Below are 21,991 nucleotides of genomic sequence, written 5' to 3' on the forward strand. Positions count from 1 at the left end.
TTTAGTGTCCTAAGTTTTCATAACTGTGACCTTAATTGCCTACCATCTGTAAGCTGTTAGTGTCTTAATGACCGTTCCACAGGTGCATGTTCATTAATTGTTTATGGTTCATTGAACAAGCATGGGAAACAGTGTTTAAACCCTTTACAATGAAGATCTGTGAAGTTATTTGGATTTTTATGAATTATCTTTGAAAGACAGGGTCCTGAAAAAGGGACGTTTCTTTTTTTGCTGAGTTTATAACTCTTTATTCTATAGGGGTTATAATGAATGTAAGGTTACAGTGGGTTTCTTTACATTCCAGGACCTGCTGGGAAGAACATAACTCAAGCATACAAAATAATACATTCAGAAAAGTCTTGACATTCCTGCTGGCACAGCTCCCCTCTGTCTATATATTTAAAACTGCACTCTCTGTAGAGCTAAGCAATGCCTTTAATCTATTTGAGGATAGGTCATTTCTTTATATATAAAGAAAGGTACACAGTGATCTTGGCTGCATTTAACAATGCTTCTGCCCAGACTGAAAGGTGGACACGTTACACTAGGTTTTCACAATGTTCCTGGGAGGACAGCATTTCATTTTCGATTCTCCTTGAAACAATTTGCCCTGGGTTAGTGGTCCATTTTTCAAGACAACCAACAATTTCCCATTTCATTATGTAACTAATGGCACATGGATGAATGAAGTTATTAGGAGCAATTTAGGTTCGGTAACATTATGCTTCCCAGGCAACACTAACAAAATGTACTGTTTTTTGTGTGAAAGTGATTGTTTTATATACACATAACAATTATGGGAAAAAAATACATATTTGGTCCGTTAAGATGATTACATATTTTATTTTCCTATATGAAACTGTACAGAGATGTATTTTGTCATTTGTATTACACTGGGCTGAACTACACTCCAATGTATTTTGTAACAAGATACTTTCAAGAGCTATACAGTAATTCGTATTTTCATTTTGTATAGCGGTTCACCATTTTGTGGCTCCCTTTCACCTTGCATTGGTATCAGAAGTCTAACAGCACTATGGTGTGGTCTGCTAAATGAACTAAACATAAATGTGTATGTAAAAATGGACAGTTGAAAAGCAAGCAGAGTATTATTCTAATGAGCTCTGCCCCGAAACAAGGTTTTGTGTAAAAGCGACACAGCTTTGTCAAAATGGACTTTTCATAGCAGGTTTAGGAGGACTTACGCAGTAGGTTAGGATAATTAACTTAGCAGGTTCAAAAATTAGGTTAAGCTGTATCCATTCTAGACATGACCCTGAAACAAGGCCAATAATAATACACAGTGTACTTTGCAGTTCAGTTTGGTATGTTCATTTTCACATATGCAGTCAGTGCATTCACCTAAGGTAGATAAACAACAACATATCACAGTCATAGCAAGTAAAACATTTCTGTAACCGTTACTGAGAATGTTGTTGCAGTTCGGGCCAGCAACTTGCAAATCTATTTCTGTATTTTAAAATACAAAATACATGTCATTTAATTAAATACATTTCAAAATACAAGTATTTTGTAGTTTATTTTGATACATTGATCTTTATGGTATTCTGTAATTGTATTCTGTAATTGTATCTTGTAATCTTTGCCCATCTCTGACTGTACATGCAAGCAGCCCAGACATTACCTTTGACATTTTGTCAATTTCAGAGGGTGCAATAGCAAGCACCATATACAATAAACTATATATATAAACTATATTACATCTTATGAATAAACAACTTTTGATCAAGATAACATACCAATAATTCAATAAAAAGTATTGAATTACATATTATATTACTGTTATAGTAAAGGAGAAACATCAAAGTATCCGCACACAGTAACCATTGTACAGTGTATTCACATATCTGAGTTTTCAATATGTTTGCATTTTCCAGCCCCAATGATTCAAGTTTAGAAAAGTGTGTACAGAGGGATCTCAAGTTATACAGTCATACAGTATTCAAAGTTCAAATGGGGTCGGAAGTACAATGCACCATGTTTCACCATTGACTACGAGCAAAATGAAAACAAGTTAATATAAGACTATAGATTAGCAAAAAGAGAAGATGGCATACATTATTTGGTCATGGAAACATAGTTCAGAAGCTATTTTGTGCAAATTAACAGTTTATCAAAAATCTTAAACCCCAAATGGATTTGAACTATGGGTCTTGAGATATAAACAGACCAACAAATATGAGGCAGAACCTTCTTCTGAGAGTGAGAAGTTGAGAACATGATAATTTGATGGAGATAATACTTGGGCATTTTAAATGGAACTGGACATACTCTGTATAACACATTACAGCATTAAAAGTACAGTAGTTCTTTTAACCTCATCTCTCCAGTTAAACTCATCCTCCAATCCCCCCACCCACCTGACCACCCACCCACCCACTCATCCACCCATCCATCCATCCATCCTCTCTTTCCACAGGGTTATTCAAGTGTCCTTTGTAATGGAAGCCATGTGGCTTTTCTCCCAACAACCTATCACGACCAGTCACGTTGGTGCCTTTCTCGCCAGAGGTCCATGGCACATTAAGGGCCCTCTATGTGCATTCCTCATGGTGTGGACCGTGGCCCCTCGGTGCCCTCAAACCCCAGTAGTGTTGGCCCAAGTAGGGAAGGTGTCTAGGTGGAACATGGCCCTGCCCCAGCTGTTGATGGCCAGAGTGATGCACAGGATGCCGATGATGTTCATCACTATACCTGTCCTAGCCTGGGAGAGAGCAGGGAAGTAAAATGAGGTGCAATGAATTTCAAGTTCTGTTAGCAATCATTCAAACAGGAGAAGGCAATCAAGTGATCTGTGGCCCAGGACAATTGTCCTCAAATGATTTGTAAATGGCACGTTAAGACATTTCCTAAATTGATTTAGGATTTGTTTGCTATTATTTATTTTTGTTAATGAATAATAAGATAGACAATTCACTAGATTATATTATCTTTATAAAATGATGTACTGTAACTCACCATGTCAGAAACCTTGAGGTAGCCGTATGAGAAGACGATAGCATTGGGCGGTGTGGCCACAGGTAGCATGAAGGCAAAGGAAGCACTGAGAGTACAAGGCACCATGACGTACAGAGGATTCATTCCAATGGACTGGGACTGAAATAAACACACAGACAGACACACATCTTTAGCTGTCTGAGCCTGGGCTGAGGAGGACACTCTTACTATGAGTCCCAAATGGCACATGTTTTCCCTACATAGTGAACTACTTTTAACCAGAGGCCATGCACCCTAGTCAAAAGTAGTGCACTATATAGGGAATAGGGCGCCATTTGGGACGCATCCCTAATGACAACACTCAAGTCTGCTTTGGTGCTTTTCTGCACCGTAATCACTGGCTCATAACACTATCTCTGATTTTAGTGTTTGTAATTCTAGGGTTCAAAATCGTCCATTAGGCGTGTGTAATTAAGATGTAATTCTTATACATGCTATGTTGTTTGGGGTCTGAGTCATGGCAGGCAAAATGGAAACGCACCACAGAAACGCATCCAGAACGGTGTAGAACCACATTGTAATAGCAAAACATAGATTAGAATGTAAGCCTCGGTAGAGATGAATATTATCCCCCAAAAATTCACACGACAGTAATTAGTTCCTCCGTCAGGACCTTCCTCAACAGATATAATGGATGTTATATCATTTAGTTGGATTTATTTTTGTAGCAGTCTGGAAAGACAATACAGACATAAAACGAGCAGCTAGACACAAAATCACACATCCTAGCATCCTCTCTTTCCCAGACTTCACTGTAACGAGTAGTTGGTTCACTAACCCCATTTTTCTTCCTCTCCTTCCCCTCTTTCACTCACCCTTTTCTATACTTATGTCATCTTCATGCACTCCTGTTGGCTTTGACCTCAATAAATCCTTCTCTCTATACCCAAGCTTGGCACATTCCGGCATGGCCCAGCATGGGTCCTCTCTGAGTGCTTGGGCACTGGGCACAGTGATACCATTCATCAGTGTAGATGGGGGTGGGCACCAGGACAAGTCACAGAGCTCAATTGATGTGTTTGGCAGGGTGGCTATAGAAGGAGGGGCCCAGGGAAGGGGACCAAAGATATTCATCTCAAATGACTAACAACACAGGCCAGGGCAGCCAAACAAGGACATGTAGGCCGGCTTCCACGGGGAGTAGTTTCAATGCTGCACTCCTATAGGGGAGATTTCTGAATGGGTTTACACTGGTAAGCACTGTACTTCACATCAAGGAGCTACAGTGTTCAGGCTATTGAAAGTATTGCTGCTGCATGTACTATACGTATCCGTGTGTCAGAGCAGTTTACCAGACTGGATAGCTATTGTATTCCTGCTTCCAGTTGTGTAATACTGTAATATTGTGTAGTAGTGTAGTATTGTGCAGTATTGTGGAGTATTGTAATATTGTGTAGTATTGAACAGTATTGTGTAGTAGTGTAGTATTGTGTACTATTGTATAGTAGTATAGTATTTTGTAGTATTGTAATGTAGTATTGTGTAGGATTGTAGTAGGGTGTAGTATTGTGCAGTAGTGTAGTATTGTGAAGTATTGTGTAGTGGTGTGGTATTGTGTAGTAGGGCTGTTACATCTGCTTCTGCCACGCCCTCTAATGCTCATCCTGTGTCTCCTTGACCTGCCGCCACTCCCCCAGTGCTCTCTCCCTCTCTCTCTTGCTCTCTGTGAGATTGTGTGGGCGGAGACAGGTGTGCTGGAGTCAGAGCCGATCGCCACCAGCTGCAACCTGTTCCATAATCAAGACCTCTACAAATACTCAGTCCTGCCACTTCCACACTGCCAGATCGTAATCTCTGCTCAGTCAGTCTACGCTTCTAGCCGTTTGTTACTATTTAGATCCTGTTATCTTGTTGTGCCTGTTTTCCTTGCCTGATGCTGTTTTCCTCTCCGCTACAGTTCAGCCCGCTTGGACTCTGGTCCCTGTCTCCAGTCCCACGTCTCTTCATCCTGCTACTCTGTCCTGTATTCCCCACTCTACTACTCCCTTGGATTCCCCAACGGACCTGCTTACCCTGTCCCAACTCCTCTCGCTCCAGCCTCAGCCTCCGCACCTGGTTTCCTGCAACCTGCCCGAGCTTCCCCTGACCTGCACTCCATCTTCCCCCTGTGTTTCAATTAATACCTTGGTTACTTCATCTCAGTCTCCTCATCTGAGTCTGCTCTTGGGTTCCCCTGTTCCACTCCATGTAACAAGGGCCTAGTATTGTGTTATTAATACAGAGCTGTGTGTTGAGTCTTACCATTGAGGCGAGGACAGGTAGGAAGAGAGTAGCAGTGGCCACATTACTGGTGCACTCTGTGAAGATGGCGATCAGCAGACACAGGATGACAGCGATGGCCCAGGGTGGGATGGTGTGGAGGGGAGTCATCTGGTCCCCCATCCACATAGACAGACCTGACTCCTGCAGGGGCATGTACAAAATCATGCAATCAGTCTCAAACAACCATGGCACTCTTCTTTTAGTGTCGGATACATAACCAGACTCACATACATCTACACATGTTCAGGCACTGTAACTACCAAAATAAAGGAAACACTTGAGTAAATGAAGCAGGTGCTTCAACACAGATTTGGTTCCTGAATTAAATAAGCAATTAACATCCCATCATGCTTAGGGTCATGTTTAAAAATGTCCAGTTGTCCATTATTTTGGCTACCATGGCTAGAAGAAGAGATCTCAGTGACTTTGAAAGAGAGGTTTCAAAGTGGCATAAGGGGTTTAAGTGTTTGTGTGTGTATATTTGTGTTTGTATGTGTCTCAGTCGCCGGAACTCAACCCAATTGAACACTTATGGGAGATTCTTGAGTGGCACCAGAGACAGTGTTTCCCACCACCATCAACAAAACACCAAATTATGACATTTCTTGTGGAAGAATGGTGTCGCATCCCTCCAATAGAGTTCCAGACAATAGTAGAAACTATGCCAAGGCACATTGTGCTCTTGGTGACCTAACGCCCTATTAAGACACTTTATGATGGTGTTTTGTTTCCTTTATTTTGGCAGTTACCTGTACATACTGTGTGCAGTTTTTCAAAAACAGAAAGGTTGATTTTAGTCTACTTTAGTAGCTAAGTAAGCAGCTAATATGTTACCTGTATCATCCCACATTATATGCCCTACGTTTCATCGTACTTGGGAAGTGAACAGGGTGTTGCTGTGTTGACTAATCAAACATGTCCCTTTGTCACAATGATCCTGATGAAAGTGAGTGAGGATCTGACTTTTTTGGTTAAAACGTGTCTGTGGAAAGCGAACAAAGATTATACTGTAGAGATATAGAATTTTAATGTGAGCCAGTTTGCTACAGCAGGAAAATAATCCTGCAGCAACAGGAAATTAATTATTATGTGGATTATGAAGGTGAAAAATGACCTTTTAATGGCATCAGACCGAGGCTCTGCATCTGTCCTCGTGCTCCTAGACCTTAGTGCTGCTTTTGATACCATCGATCACCACATTCTTTTGGAGAGATTGGAAACCCAAAATGGTCTACACGGACAAGTTCTGGCCTGGTTTAGATCTTATCTGTCGGAAAGATATTAGTTTGTATCTGTGAATGGCTTGTCCTCTGACAAATCAACTGTAAATTTCGGTGTTCCTCAAGGTTCCGTTTTAGGACCACTATTGTTTCACCATATATTTTACCTCTTGGGGATGTCATTCGAAAACATAATGTTAACTTTCACTGCTATGCGGATGACACACAGCTGTACATTTAAATGAAACATGGTGAAGCCCCAAAATTGCCCTCGCTAGAAGCCTGTGTTTAAGACATAGGGAAGTGGATGGCTGCAAACTTTCTACTTTTAAACTCGGACCAAACAGAGATGCTTGTTCTAGGTCCCAAGAAACAAAGAGATATTCTGTTGAATCTGACAATTAATCTTAATGGTTGTACAGTCGTCTCAAATAAAACTGTGAAGGACCTCGGCGTTACTCTCTACGCTGATCTCTCTTTTGACGAACATATCAAGACTGTTTCAAGGACAGCTTTTTTCCATCTACGTAACATTGCAAAAATCAGAAAATTTATCCATGCCTTTGTTACTTCTAGGTTAGACTACTGCAATGCTCTACTTTCCAGCTACCCGGATAAAGCACTAAATAAACTTCAGTTAGTGCTAAATACGGCTGCTAGAATCCTTACTAGAACCCAAGAATTTGATCATATTACATATTACTCCAGTGCTAGCCTCCCTACACTGGCTTCCTGTCAAGGCAAGGGCTGTTTTCAAGGTTTTACTGCTAACCTACAAAGCATTACATGGGCTTGCTCCTACCTATCTCTCTGATTTGGTCCTTCCGTACATACCTACACGTAAGCTACGGTCACAAGAAGCAGGCCTCCTAATTGTCCCTAGAATTTCTAAGCAAACAGCTGGAGGCAGGGCTTTCTCCTATAGAGCTCCATTTTTATGGAATTGGTCTGCCTACCCATGTGAGAGACGCAAACTTGGTCTCAACCTTTAAGTCTTTACTGAAGACTCATCTTGTCACGTTCTGACCCTGGTTCTTGTGTTATTTGTTTGTTTTAGTTGGTCAGGACGTGAGTTGGGTGGGCATTCTATGTTTTGTGTTTCTAGGTTGTTTTTCTGTGTTCGGCCTAGTATGGTTCTCAATCAGAGGCAAGTGTCGTTAGTTGTCTCTGATTGAGAATCATACTTAGGTAGCCTGGGTTTCACTGTTGTTTTGTGGGTGATTGTTTCCGTGTCTGTTCGCCACACGGTACTGTTTCGGTTTTGTTCACGTTTATTGTTTTGTATTCATTGAGTGTTCAGTTTATGTTTTTAAATAAATAACCATGGACACTTACCACGCCGCATCTTGGTCCGATCCTTGCTACACTCTTCAGACGAAGAGGAGGAAAACCCTTACACATCTCTTCAGTGGGTCATATGATTGAGTGTAGTCTGGCCCAGGAGTGTGAAGGTGAACGGAAAGGCTCTGGAGCAGCGAACCGCCCCCTTGCTTTCTCTGCCTGGCCGGTTCCCCTCTTTCCACTGGGATTCTCTGCCTCTAACCCTATTACAGGGGCTGAGTCACTGGCTTACTGGTGCTCTTTCATGCCGTCCCTAGGAGGGGTGCGTCACTTGAGTGGGTTGAGTCACTGATGTGATCTTCCTGTCTGGGTTGGCGCCCCCCTTGGGTTGTGCCGTGGCGGAGATCTTTGTGGGATATACTCGGCCTTGTCTCAGGATGGTAAGTTGGTGGTTGAAGATATCCCTCTAGTGGTGTGGGGGCTGTGCTTTGGCAAAGTGGGTGGGGTAATATCCTTCCTGTTTGTCCCTGTCTGGCGGTATCATCGGATGGGGCCACAGTGTCTCCTGACCCCTCCTGTCTCAGCCTCCAGTATTTATGCTGCAGTAGTTTATGTGTCGGGGGGCTAGGGTCAGTTTGTTATATCTGGAGTACTTCTCCTGTCTTATCCGGTGTCCTGTGTGAATTTAAGTATGCTCTCTCTAATTCTCTCTTTCTCTCTCTCGGAGGACCTGAGCCCTAGGACCATGCCTCAGGACTACCTGGCATGATGACTCCTTGCTATCCCCAGTCCACCTGGCCGTGCTGCTGCTCCAGTTTCGACTGTTCTGCCTGCGGCTATGGAATCCTGACCTGTTCACCGGACGTGCTACCTGTCCCAGACCTATTATTTGACTATGCTGGTAATTTTTGAACATCTTGGCCATGTTCTATTATAATCTCCACTTGACACAGCCAGAAGAGGAATGGCCACCCCTCATAGCCTGGTTCCTCTCTAGGTTTCTTCCTAGGTTTTGGCCTTTCTAGGGAGTTTTTCCTAGCCAACGTGCTTCAACACCTGCTGTTTGGGGCTTTAGGCTGGGTTTCTGTACAGCACTTTGAGATATCAGCGGATGTACGAAGGGCTATATAAATACATTTGATTTGATTATAATTAATGAATAAACCTCAAATACACTACAAGTTTTGCATTGCCAGGATGTCAGGAAAGTTCCCCTGCAACAGGGTGATCCTACATCTGTATGTACATACTGGCCCTTGTCTCTCACCTCGCTGCCCTTGGCCAGGGCGAACCCTCCCCCCAAGAGGAGAACGATGCTCCAGGGTAACTTCTTCTGGGCCACCTTCCAGGTCAGCAGAGCTGGTGTGGGGCCAGCTGGGTGTTGGTGCTCTGTAGAGGGGTTAACGAATCACTGTTACAGATATGCTATTGTAATGGTCTTCAAGTCTTCATATCCTTACATACTAAAGTAGCATACTGAATATCAGGTACCGTGCTTGTTACATTTTATGTGTTGTTTTAAAACATGGTTTACCAGTGTCAAAGCTTTGGGACCTCCTGCAACAGAAGCGTGGGGGCTTGGAAGGTAGGACGAAGAGAAGGACAGCGATGAACACTGCCACTGTGGCATCAGTTACATACCTGGAGGGAAGAATGGATAAAGATAGGGTGGTTATCTGTCAGCATTCAGACATACAATTCATGTTTTATTGCTTATTTTTTCTTGTGAATTATTGAAGCATATGGGAAGTGAGATACTTTTGGTAATGTGGTGTATGTGGACACCTGCTTGTCAAACATCTCATTCCACAATCATGGGCATTAATATGAAGTTGGTGCCCACTTTGCTGCTATAACAGCCTCCACTCTTCTGGGAAGGATTTCCACTAGATGTTGGAACATTGCTACAGGGACTTGCTTCCATTCAGCCACAAGAGCATTAGTGAGGTTGGGCAATGATGTTGTGCGATTACACCTGGCTCACAGTCGGCATTCCAATTCATCCCAAAGGTGTTCGATAGGGTTGAGGTCAGGGCTCTGTGCAGGCCAGTCAAGTTCTTCCACACCAATCTCGACAAACCATTTCTGTATGGACCTCGCTTTGTGCACAGGGACTTTGTTATGCTGAAACAGGAAAGGGCCTTCCCCAAACTGTTGCCACCAAGTTGGAAGAATGTGATTATATGCTGTTGCATTAAGATTTCCCTTCACTGGAACTAAGGGGCCTAGCCTGAACCATGAAAAACAGCTCCAGACCATTATTTCTCCTCCACCAAACTTTACAGTAGGCACTATGCATTGGGGCAGGTAGCGTTCTCCTGGCATCTGCTAAACCCAGATTCATCCACCGGACTGCCAGATGGTGAAGCGTGATTCATCACTCCAGATAACGTTTCCACTGCTCCAGAGTCCAAAGGCAGTGAGCTTTACACCACTCCAGTCAACGCTTGGCATTGCACACAGCGATCTTAGGCTTGTGTGCGGCTGCTCGGCCATGGAAACCAATCTCATGAACCTCCAGATCGACAGTTCTTGTGCTGACGTTGCTTCCAGAGGCAGTTTGAAACTCGGTAGTGAAGTGACCCGTTCTGTGAGCTTTTGTGGCCTACCCCTTCGCAGCTGAGCCGTTGTTGCTCCTTGACATTTCCACTTCAAAATAACAGCACCTACAAATAGCAGCACTTACAGTTGACCAAGGCTTGCTGGAAAGGTGGCATATGACAGTATCACGTTGATAGTCACTGAGCTCTTCAGTAAGGCCATTCTACTGCCAATGTTTGTCTATGGAGATTGCAGGGATATGTGCTAAATTGTATATACCTGTCAGCAACGGGTGTGGCTGAAATAGCCGAATCCACTAATTGAACGGGTGTCCACATAATTTTGTATATATAGTGTATAATTGGTCAATGTAATGTTTTTGTAATGGTCACAAGTCTTCTTTGTTTTGAATAAGGCTGCATCTCATATGGCACCATATTCCCTTAATGGCTCATTTGACCAGAGCAATATGGCCCCTGGTCAAAAGTAGTGAACTATAAAGGGAATAGAATGCCATTTGAAAAGCATACTAGGCCTGTGAAATATGCTGTGCATGTACAGTGTAGTATGCATGAACAGTAAAGGGCCGTACTCTGCGTCAGCATTGAAGATGTATGTGGCCCAGCCTGCCACGAAGCCAGGATCTCTGGTGAACCACAGAACCACCAGACAACTGAAGAGACCCAACACACTCAGCTCTCCAAAAGACATGGAGCCCAGCTGACGATGCTGCTCCTTGATCACATTGTACACAGCTATCTCTTTCTCTGTCTTTACTGCCCCACAGCCCCACGTCTTCTTAAAACTGGGAATGGAGGGAGAGAAAGTGGTTGAGGCTTAAAGGGTGACTTCAGTAGTAAATTGAATTCAGTAGAGTGATTCAAATGAGGATGATCTCTGACTGAAAGATAAAACATCACATTTTAATCTGAAACTCACTTGAATCCCATAAAGACAAACTGCAGCCAGAGCCAAGCCAGGGTCAGCATCAGGATCATGTTGGGGAAAGCAAAGCCGAACCAGGACGCAAAATTGATGACATCGCCATTGTTAGGAAACAGCCTGAGGGAAACATAAAAAATTAGTAACATTAACACATAAAGAAAAATATTATTTGAAAGATACATGACTTGAAAGTACTGAAATACACTGAGGACACTATCCATAGCTGAAGGTACCCACTGGTTCATCTGTCCCTTGAGCACCAGGTTGGGGCCAGTCCCTGTGAGGGTGGCAGTGCCCCCGATGCTGGCAGCGTAGCACACACACAGCGTCATGCCCTTACACATCTTCTTCTTGTCTGCAGCCTCCTTACGCCGGATAGCCTCCACAAACGGGTCTAAACAGGTCACCACAACTGGACAAACACAGTCCAAATAGGAACGTTAACAGCATAAATAGTCTCAAAGCAAACATTTGCAATGCACACTTCTCATATATATGCCCCATAATAAGCTTACATGGTCCCCGAGCTCATTCAACGGATAATAAACTCTTTCATTAAAAACACAAATGAACTGTTCATTAATTAGTCCTTCTCTGCTCAGTGCTCACCATGTCCCTCTGCCTGTTTCTCCGTCTGTTTGCTGTCAGTGGGTTCCTGAGGCTGGGTGTCCTCCTCAGTGCTGAGGATCCCTGGCATCTCAGTCTCTGTGTAGTTGTTGAGCTGCTCCAGAACAGCCTGGACGATGGGCACCATCATGGCTGTGGTGGCTGTGTTACTGATCCACATGGACAGGAAGGCTGTCACCCCCATGAAGCCCAGCATCAGACTGGAGAGACAGGAAACCAAAGAATGTGGAATAAGAATATTCTGTAACACTTTACTTCAGGCATAGCATACAGGTTAAATGCTTTATAACTTGTTATAAGCATGTATGAGCTTTTAGAAGGTCATAAGACAAAAAAAAAGATCAGTTAAAAGGCTAAATACACTCTGACACGGAGAGAGTGAAATGTTAGGTAATATGTCCTCATCATGTATAACGGCAAGGTCAATACAATATTATATCTATATCTGTAGATAGTCATACAGATGAACTGATTTCCCTTCTCTAGAGATAGATATAGTCCCAAGAATAGCAAGGGATTTGTATTGATGGGTTAGTTAGTTAGTTAGCTAGTTTTTTCGTTCGGTCGGTCGGTCGGTCAGTTAGTTAGTTGAGGGTCACTCACAGAGCGGGGCGCACCCCTACAAAGAGCAGCACTCGAAGGGCAATGCGTTTGTGCAGGTTCCAGTGCTCCACTGCCACCGCCACCATCAGTCCTCCCACAAACAACATGTTGGTGTCCTTCAGGTACTGCATACACACCTGGAAGACACACACAGACAAGTGACTCATGGGTCCACAGTGTATTTGTGTAAGCATATGCAAACATCTACCAATACTGTAAACAATGTGCAGACACCATTGTGAAGTATACTGAACACAAATATAAACACAACAATTTCAACGATTCCACTGAGCTACAATTCATATAAGGAAATCAGTAAATTGAAATAAATTCATTAGGCCCTAATTTATGGATTTCACATGACTGGGCAGGGGCGCAGCTATGGGAGCCAGGCCCAGCCAATCAGAATGAGTTTTTCCCCACAAAAGGGCTTTATTACAGACAGAAATACTCCTCAGTTTCATCAGTTGTCCAGGTGGCTGGTCTCAGACGATCCCGCAGGTGAAAAAGCCGGATGTGGAGGTCCTGGGCTGGCATGGTTAAACGTGGTCTGAGGTTCTGTGGCAGGTTGGACGTATTGCCAAATTCTCTAAAACAACGTTGGAGGCGGCTTATGGTAGAGAAATTAACATATAATTCTCTGGGTACAGCTCTGGTGGACATTCCTGCAGTCAGCATGCCAATTGCATGCTCCTTCAAAACTTGAGACATCTGTGAGATTGTGTTGTATGACAAAACTGCACATTTTAAAGTGGCCTTTTATTGTCCCCGGCAGAAGGTGCACCTATGTAATTCATGCGGTTTATTCAGTTTCTTGATATGCCACACATGTCAGGTGTATGGATTATCTTGGCAAAGGAGAAATGCTCACTAACAGGGATGTAAACAAATGTGTGCCCAATATTTGAGAGAAATACCCTTTTTGTGCTTATGGAACATTTCTGGGACCTTTTATTTCAGCTCATGAAACATGAGACCAATACTTTACATGTTGCGTTCATATTTTTGTTCAGTATATATTTAATATTAGTAGGCTATTATAGTACAGTTTCATTACACAGTTTTATAGTAGTTTCATTCATCATGTTATTGAAAGATGGCTTGAAATAGAGTCTGGCTTACATCTTTGGACTGCATGATGCCAAACATGGGGAAGAGGACAGCAGGGAGCAGGGCAGTGACAGCCAGAGGTAAGGCCTCTGTACACCAGTACACTGCCATCAGGATGATCACATAGGCACATGCTGCCTCCTGCACAACACATACATAAGATCTAACAGGTCACCAACAGGTCAGAACATCCAACACACCACAACATCTGGGAATGAATACTGCTGGCTCATACAGATGCAATATCTTAATTTGACCCTGCTTCTCACAGAAGGAAAATAATCCTGCAGACAGGAAATGTTAATTATTATCTGAATTATAATTCATATAAAAACATTTAGGGGTGGATACATTTTTTGTTAGGGCAAGTCTGACATTTCAAAATGGAAATTACAAACCTTAGAAGCTTTTTCAAGCCTTGAATATACTACAATTTGCATTTCCTTCTGCGCAGGAATATTGTCTGCGACAACAGTGTGATCAAATTTAGATAGCAGATCTGTACTGCTGTTATTGACAGGAAAATTATATGACACAAAAGTTACATTATATAATCCTAAATTGGAGAGATTATAGTTAATTGGTACCGAGGTATGTTGATTGGGGTTAAAGATCACTTTGTGTTGTAGTCTATGGCAGCACCTGCTAGTCTCTACTGTACACTGATCAGTCCACACGTATTACTCAGCAGTCCTCTATGATGCATGTGTGTGTGTGTGTGTGTGTGTGTGTGTGTGTGTGTGTGTGTGTGTGTGTTTGTGTGTGTGTGTGTGTGTGTGTGTGTGTGTGTGTGTGTGTGTGTGTGTGTGTGTGTGTGTGTGCATGTGTGTGTGTGTGCGTGTGTGTGTGTGTGTATGCGTGTGCGTGTGTGTGTGTGTGCATGACAGATTAGGTATGATGACGTAGTTAGTATTGATTCTGATACACTGAAACTACACACCAAGAATTAGACAAAGATAACATGCTTATAGCCCCATGGGTGAGAACACATGATGCAGTGGTGGCAACACTAGGACCGAGTCTCCACTTCGGTGGCATGTAAAGTCTATGTTCCAAATGGCACCCTATTCCCTATGTAGTGCACTACTTTAGACTAGGGGCTATGGTCAAAGTAGTGCACTATAGTGAATAGGGTGGCATTTGAAGAACCTATGACAGGAGGATTCAGTGTAACCAGTGTTCCCACGCTGGAAATGACCTGCCATATATTGTTAAAACAACTGTCTTTGACACCGTTTCAGGGCACAGGGATGATGGGCGGCAAGTAACCTAGTGTTTAGGAGCGTTGGACCAGTAACCGAAAGGTCACTTGTTCAAATCCCTGCTGACTAGGTGAACAATCTGTCAATGTGCCCTTGAGCAAGGCACTTAACCCTAATTGCTCCTGTAAGTCGCTCTGGATAAGAGTGTCTGCTAAACAAATATAAAAATGGTTCTACATAGCTTCTGCCATGCTGCAACTCACTGTTCAGGCTGCATCAACAGGTGCAAGGCTGAACAAAACTTATGCAATGACTAAATGTCTCTCAACCACAGATTAGACCTGCTTCAATACATTTTCCAAAAAGTGTCTAATTGAAGGTTTAGGATCAATTTAATTATACAAACATCTTTGTAATAAAGTAAAGTATTCATAAATTACCAACCACTTTTGCATTTTACAAATCAAACAATATAATTAAACAACAATATAAAACCGCTTTCAAAATACATAAAATATATTTGAAACATAAAAACGTTTGTATGAATCTGTGCAAAACAAATGTGACAATTGACATACCTTTGTTCCAATGACTAAAGGCAGCGGGAGAAGAAGTAACGGGGTAGAGAATAGAACGATCTCATTCTTCAGATTCCGAAGGGATTTCAGAAATGCTGCCATCCTATGACTTTAGGAGATGCAGAGGCAAAGAAAGTTGGAGCACTAGGGACGGTCGTTTTACTTCGAGCAGGTCGGGGGAGGGGAGGAAGTGAAAGGGGGAGTCCCGCAGCTGATACTATGAGAGGGAAGAGAGCGCACGAACATATAATGATGGGAGAAAGATGGAGAGAGAGAAGGCTAAACGTAGATTTAACGGTGGTGGGATCCTGAATACCTTTACCACAACGTTTTCAATAAACATCCATTAAAAAAATATTCTGAGAGAGAAATGAAACCCTGTACTAGCAGGACACCTAAAATATGTTGTTTTTTAAGTATGAGCACAGAAATTAACAAAAATTATAAACTTAACTTTCTTTTACTTCCCTAAAATTGATAGTGTTTGGAATTATGTCTGATGAGTCATGAAGTGTCATGCTGTTCAGTGACCTTTCCCTGTACAGTCCTCTGGGTCTACACAGACAGCAGTAATGATGTTCCCTTCGGTCTCCTAAGCTCTGTGGGTTATGACCCAGTATATGGGCTTTCCACTATCATGCCCAGTCACATTTCTGCTTCTTTTGAAGCCAATTCTTACATGTCATTACAGCAAATGCCATAACTATTTGGACAAGATTCAATTTTTTTGTGCTTAGTCATTGCCCTTATAACATTAAAACATATGGAGTGTACCATACGTGTCATTCTCAAGATTAAACTTTATCTTAGTAGTAGCTCATTGAGATTGCGAGAGGCACAACAGAACATGCAGAAGATAGCCTACTGTTTTAGAGCGAACTAGCTCTATAGACAAACTATATGAGATATATGAGGTAATTGTATCTGTCCGGTGCAATACTTTATTCCAGTCAGTGTTTTATTAGTTACAAATTATACATATTTTTTCCCATCACATAAGACCCATAGGATCACTGACGAACCCTGAGCTGATCTCAAAGGATCTTATATCGCCACCTTGTGGGTTTTCTGATTAGCTGCAGTTCAGTGATCATTAGGTCATTTGTTTGGGTACCTGGATTTGTGTGGCATGATTTGAATTCTGAAAATACCAGAATTTAACAGTAAATATAAGGGAATAAGCACTTTGTAATGTTTGTGAGGATTATTGTGTATGTCTCTAGTCTACAACCACTGGCTGAGTGCTTGACCTAAGTTTGGACAGAATAAGCTGGACATGAAATGATCATTTGTTCATATTCATTTGTTGGTTTCTTCTAATTTAGACGTACAAAATCACTACAGAGTTGACCTAAATCATTGATAGGACATGTTTATCACTCATAAATTATTAAAAATGTATGAATCAGGGCAAAAATGTCCAAAACTCACATAGGATTTTGACATGTTTAATGTCTTATCATGTAGCCTAATACACAATATTGCATTTTCATGATACATTTAATCCAAAACATCAGATAGAAATACTAGTATTTTTAATCAGCAGTAAACTTCATTAGAGAATGTGGGGCACCTCAGTGTGTTGTGTATTTAAAATAAAAAAAAATAAAAAATAAAAAAAAGTATTTGTATTAAAAAAAAAAAAAAAGTTTCACATTTAGAAAAATGGTTACATTTCAATCCAGCTGACCATTTGGATAACTTGGGCTGTTGTCATACATCTGAGTTGCTCATCTGGATTTGCTTCCTCTCTGACAGACAGCAGTACAGTTCAAGGTCAATAGATAAGACCATTACCTCTCCCCTCATTGAATGAGGTTTCGGTTTACTTGGGTGGCCCACCAAAAGAGTGACTATAATGCTTATCATTCTTGTCATTCTTGTCATCAATGGGGTAGTGTACTTTATCTAGGTTGGCAGACCCTCCACTGCTCTGCATAGCAGGAGCTCCAGGGTTAGGGTTGGTGATGACGCCCAGGAAGACTGGTGCTTGTGTCTTATCGTCCATGAGGGCAAAGAAGAATGGCTGGTTGAGGCTAAAAGAGGGGTTGGACCGTGAGATGACCAGGCTGGTAGCTGCAGCAGCCTCTGCTCCCTCCTCAGTGATCTCCATACTGGACTTGTGCTGCACACTGGACACCAGCAGAGGGCCCTCAGCTATGGCAGCCAGGTTGGGACTAGCAAACAATTCCCCCATACCTGAGAATAGAACAAATCACACACTTAAGTATATGAGAAAGAGTGGCAGTTCTAAAGTTTTCAACAGTTTTGTTGAAGAATAAGATGGACAATTGTTTAAAAAAATCTTTATCTCACCTTTCCTTGTGCTTCAAGCCTTATTATCTACAGTACGAATGTTTTCACTAGTATACCTACCTCACATATTCATCTCGTCTGCTTATGGATCCTCTACTACTTACCAATGTTGGTCAGAGCCTCCTGCAGGTCCTGGCTGTAGTCCAGTTTAAATTTGGGCAGCTTGACCTGCATGGGTCTCTCTCTGGGCAGGCGGTTGTACAGGTCAGAGATGTTGAGCTTTGCTGTGAGGGCTGACACATTCACCTGGCCATTCATGGGCATCACTATCAGCAGGCTCATCTGATTCTTGAAGGGGAAGCGAGCCACCTGCACAGGAAGACGAGGACAATTATGAAGTGAGGTAATATAGTGTGCAACAATTTTGTGACTCGGGAAAATAGGAGGGTGAATAGAGAAATTCCAGGAGAGAAAGGACAAAAGGAAGACAATATGTCATAAAAAAAGTATGAAAAACATAAATGGTCAAGCAGGAGGGGACAAGAGGGAGTGAGAGTCTTACCTGAGCCTCCAGATCATTATCAATGAGCAGACTCAAGGGGTATTTGGGCCCCATCATCATGTCAACATTGACCATGTGCTTGTCGTCAACGTAGAAGACATCTTTGGAGGTAAATCGTGGGTCGAAGCGAGCCTTCCATTCTCCTGTTTAGGACAAATGGGTGATTATGGAGATCATATTAGAAAAAAGCATTTAAGGAAAGACAGACTGATAATTCCAGACATGAAATATAATTGTGAATTGAGTATATAGATACTATGACAAACCTTTGAAGTGAACAGCATTGATGAGCATGAGAAGCAGATTGGGTGGCAGACTGGTCAGAAAGTCGGTCACTTTTCCATTAGTGGCCCTCTCTACCCACTCGTTGACCTCAGCCAGCCCTTCCAAGGTCACTGGCTCTGAGTCATATACATCCTGAGACTGATGAACAAACTCTGGTTTGGGCTCAAACCCTGAAATAGACATCAAAAGACTCTTTCAATAATGTTATTGTGAAGTCATAAAGTCAGTAACACATCAGTACTTTCTTATATCTGGCCATTTGAAGTACTGTTTCATTCAATGTCACTTGTTTGAACTTCTGTACACTCAAGCCTAATATGTGTCTATTGCCTTTATCTTCCTTCCATTTCCAGGTCTGTTTCCTTTATGTTCCATTAACTTCCTAACCCTCTTACTCAAGTAAGCAGTGAAGTGTTGGGATCAATTCCATTTCAACCCCTTATCGGCAGTCAAATGACCAAATCACACTCTGGTGGCCTCATGGGTGGAATGTTACTCAGATTTTTTATAATTTCATAATCAATGCACATTACTTTGTCGAAAACGTTGGCAATCCAGTGTTTCCATGTGATTTTGTTATACTTCACTCTTCTGTGATGTATATGAAGTGTAATATTGGGACGCAAACTCAACATTACATTTCAACTCCATATCTGACATGGTACAGGTGTCGTCTTCTTTATTAAGCTCCTAATCATGTGTGAGGTGTATACTTTTGTTTCAAAGTAGATTTGTTTAAGATCCTGATACAGCCCACTGCAGTTATTAAGAAATAAACAACATTATAATTCCAAATGTTCCTCTATGAAAAGCATTTAAGAGAATTGCAATTTCAGTGTACTTGCTGAATTGACTGAAATTTAAATGGAATTGACCCCAACCCTGAAGCAGTGAGCACTGACCTGGTTGCAGGTAGAGGCGTGTAGCCACTTGCAGGTCGCTCTTGCGGAGGCGTTCCAGGAAGTTGTGTAGAGACATGTGGTAGCAGGGCAGAGTGTCACCATGGAGATGGTGCATCAACAGTTCCTCTGTCTCATTCATGGCACCTGAGAGGCATACATAGATAGACATGATGATGATGCAACATGCTGCAGCTTATTGATTGTGTTATTGATTATTGGACTGCAACGTTGAGTGAGCTAGCACACAAGCATTTAGCTGCACCTTTTACTCCTGCTCTAAACTGTACACGTGACGAATCCAATTTGATTTGAGCTCTCAACATTTACAGTAAACAAGTACCTAACAGGTTATGTTGAGTCTAATTGTCCTCTGGTCTAAAGTAGCATACTATATAGGGAATAGAGTACCATTTGGGACAGAGCAAAAGAGGTTGTGATGCTGGTACTGTAAACCATGCCAAGTACAGTTGATACTGAAAGAGCATAGATGCACAACACCTACATTTCTAAAACGTTTTAATCACTCCTACAAAAACACCAAAAACAGAACATGTTATACCCAGAGCCAGCTGGGAGAGTGCCAGGGATATGCTGAGGGGGGATATGATGACATTGGGCTGCTCAGGTCCTGTCTTCATCTGGCCCAAGAGCTTCATGCCCAGCCTCTGGATGGCACCAGCTAAGGCCTGCCTGGATTTTGGCCTGCGGGCCTGGGCCCTACAACCCCCATCCTGCTGCTGATTATCCTCCTCAGACGAGCTCCCACCTGGGGCACTGGTCGTCACGAGGGGAGGTGGGGTGCACGTATATGAGGTGGGACTTGTGTTTGGAGGCTCCTGTGTACTAGGGTCTGAAGTCCCTGATTCCTGGAAGAGTGGATTGTGTTGGGTTAAGAGAATGTAGAGTGAAAAGGCACATGGAGGGTATGCAAGCTGTGTATTCTGCTTTGGCAACAGACCTCTTTAGGGTGGCTGGGTATCAATGGGATGAGAGGGACCAGAGGGATTGGAGCATCATTTGACACTTCTCCATTCTGCTTGAAGGGAAAAACAGTGATATGAGAATGTTACACATCTTTCAGAAAAAGCACGATTGATGTTGATGATTAGTTTCAGTGCTTTACAGTTAGTCCTTGTCTGCAGACACAGAACAACAGGAGTGACAGTAGACGAAGGTCCATGTCCACGAACAGCCAGCCTGAAACAACAGAGGATAACAAGCTATTACCCAATGAGACTGGCCTATTCAATTCCTGTCAATGGAATGAATCACAGTTGAAGGACGACAGCAACCTGACATTTAGGATAGATAATAGTCTTTCGCAATGACAAACAAAAAACTGTTGTATCAACTTCTTTAGTATGGTACAGCAGTGTATCTCCTTTTAAAATAGAAAACATTACAAAACAGACTATTCCCTTGAAGAAAACATGTATTTACTAAGGTATATCATACAAAACATTCACACCTGTAGTTAAACATAATTTTTTTTTTAATAAAAAAAAAAATTGTGATGCACATTTAATTTAGAAGTACATAATCCCATCTCTCCCTCTCTATATGGCACCTGGATTCTTAATTTAAAGAGACCACCTGAAAGATGGTGACTCAGTACAAACAGTAACATTTTGGGCTCTCTTGTTCTGGTAAAGCTGGTTAGCAAGACCAGCAGCTGGTAAATCTGGTTAGTTGAGAACACCAGCTAGCTGCGTATCTACATAATGGAAAGCCTTGCCACAAATACACATTGAGGGGATTTACTTTAATACTTTATGACCAAGTACATGAACTACTTGCTATTTCTTCATCACAAAGCAAAAACAGGAAAACAAAATGTTAACTGTTGGCAATTGAATAGAAAATTAGGTGATATTTGGTTTAGATGAACACATAATCAAGGGGCAACCTCAAATGTTACTCTATTACTATAACTATCTCTTACTATTAGGCCTACTACTATTACACTGAGGCAAAGGTTTAGCTGAAACATTATGACTTGAATAAATGAAAGTGTAAATCAGTTAAATCATAAGCCATAACATAAATTCCCAAATGTTTGATCTTACCTTGACAAAATGAAGATGGGACACCTGCTATCCTGTCTAAAAAGAGAGAGCGACATACACACTAAACGTGCAATGGCAGAATTCTCATTTGCAAAATACTGCCAGTTGCTCAGCAGGCTGTTAAAGTTCAACTTTCATTGATCTGTGCTTCATATATGTCACTACTTGTTTGTAAATGTAAATATTGAGACCGATTCAGGGGTCAAACAGTGAGCCTGACAGAGCCGGACACTTTGAGAATCAAAGCATACTGGCAAATCTGCAGACTGAAACACTAGGACTAGGTGTGAAGCAACACGTCATATGGCTTGATTACATGAGTGAGTTGTAACAGTGTTTGTGTGGGACAATAAATAAAAGCAGATCAAAAGTCATGTGGATGGAATCGCTGATTCCCAATTTACAATTGTACGTACAAGAAGTAGCCATCTGGGTATGGAGCAACTCCAAACCTGATAGAATCTGAATGTTGCTACACTGCATAAGACAAATCTTTTTACCACTCAACATAAACAGTAGGTGTTATCAGATCA

General features: G+C 42.1%; 2 protein-coding genes across 2 annotated transcripts; both read right to left on the reverse strand.

The window, feature by feature from the left end:
• Nucleotides 1-823: 823 nt before the first annotated feature.
• LOC115141835 (Na(+)/citrate cotransporter-like) lies at nucleotides 824-15,866 on the reverse strand. The gene is made up of 12 exons (XM_029681080.2): nucleotides 15,388-15,866; nucleotides 13,620-13,748; nucleotides 12,498-12,634; nucleotides 11,877-12,094; nucleotides 11,505-11,679; nucleotides 11,262-11,384; nucleotides 10,915-11,127; nucleotides 9,316-9,422; nucleotides 9,049-9,170; nucleotides 5,260-5,421; nucleotides 2,980-3,117; nucleotides 824-2,725 (listed from the first exon to the last, which is right to left on the reverse strand). The coding sequence occupies exons 1-12, from the start codon at nucleotides 15,487-15,489 to the stop codon at nucleotides 2,600-2,602; spliced, it is 1,752 nt and encodes a 583-aa protein (XP_029536940.2). The 5' UTR covers nucleotides 15,490-15,866; the 3' UTR covers nucleotides 824-2,599.
• Nucleotides 15,867-16,821: 955 nt separating this feature from the next.
• Nucleotides 16,822-21,980, reverse strand: LOC115141837 (alpha-2-antiplasmin-like). The gene is made up of 9 exons (XM_029681084.2): nucleotides 21,459-21,980; nucleotides 20,516-20,589; nucleotides 20,351-20,425; nucleotides 19,952-20,258; nucleotides 19,393-19,536; nucleotides 18,472-18,660; nucleotides 18,206-18,348; nucleotides 17,808-18,012; nucleotides 16,822-17,586 (listed from the first exon to the last, which is right to left on the reverse strand). The coding sequence occupies exons 2-9, from the start codon at nucleotides 20,570-20,572 to the stop codon at nucleotides 17,213-17,215; spliced, it is 1,494 nt and encodes a 497-aa protein (XP_029536944.1). The 5' UTR covers nucleotides 20,573-20,589; nucleotides 21,459-21,980; the 3' UTR covers nucleotides 16,822-17,212.
• Between the last annotated feature and the right edge of the window lie 11 nt (nucleotides 21,981-21,991).

This window comes from Oncorhynchus nerka, linkage group LG14 (assembly GCF_034236695.1).
Source record: "Oncorhynchus nerka isolate Pitt River linkage group LG14, Oner_Uvic_2.0, whole genome shotgun sequence".
In the NCBI taxonomy this organism is placed as follows: domain Eukaryota; kingdom Metazoa; phylum Chordata; class Actinopteri; order Salmoniformes; family Salmonidae; genus Oncorhynchus; species Oncorhynchus nerka.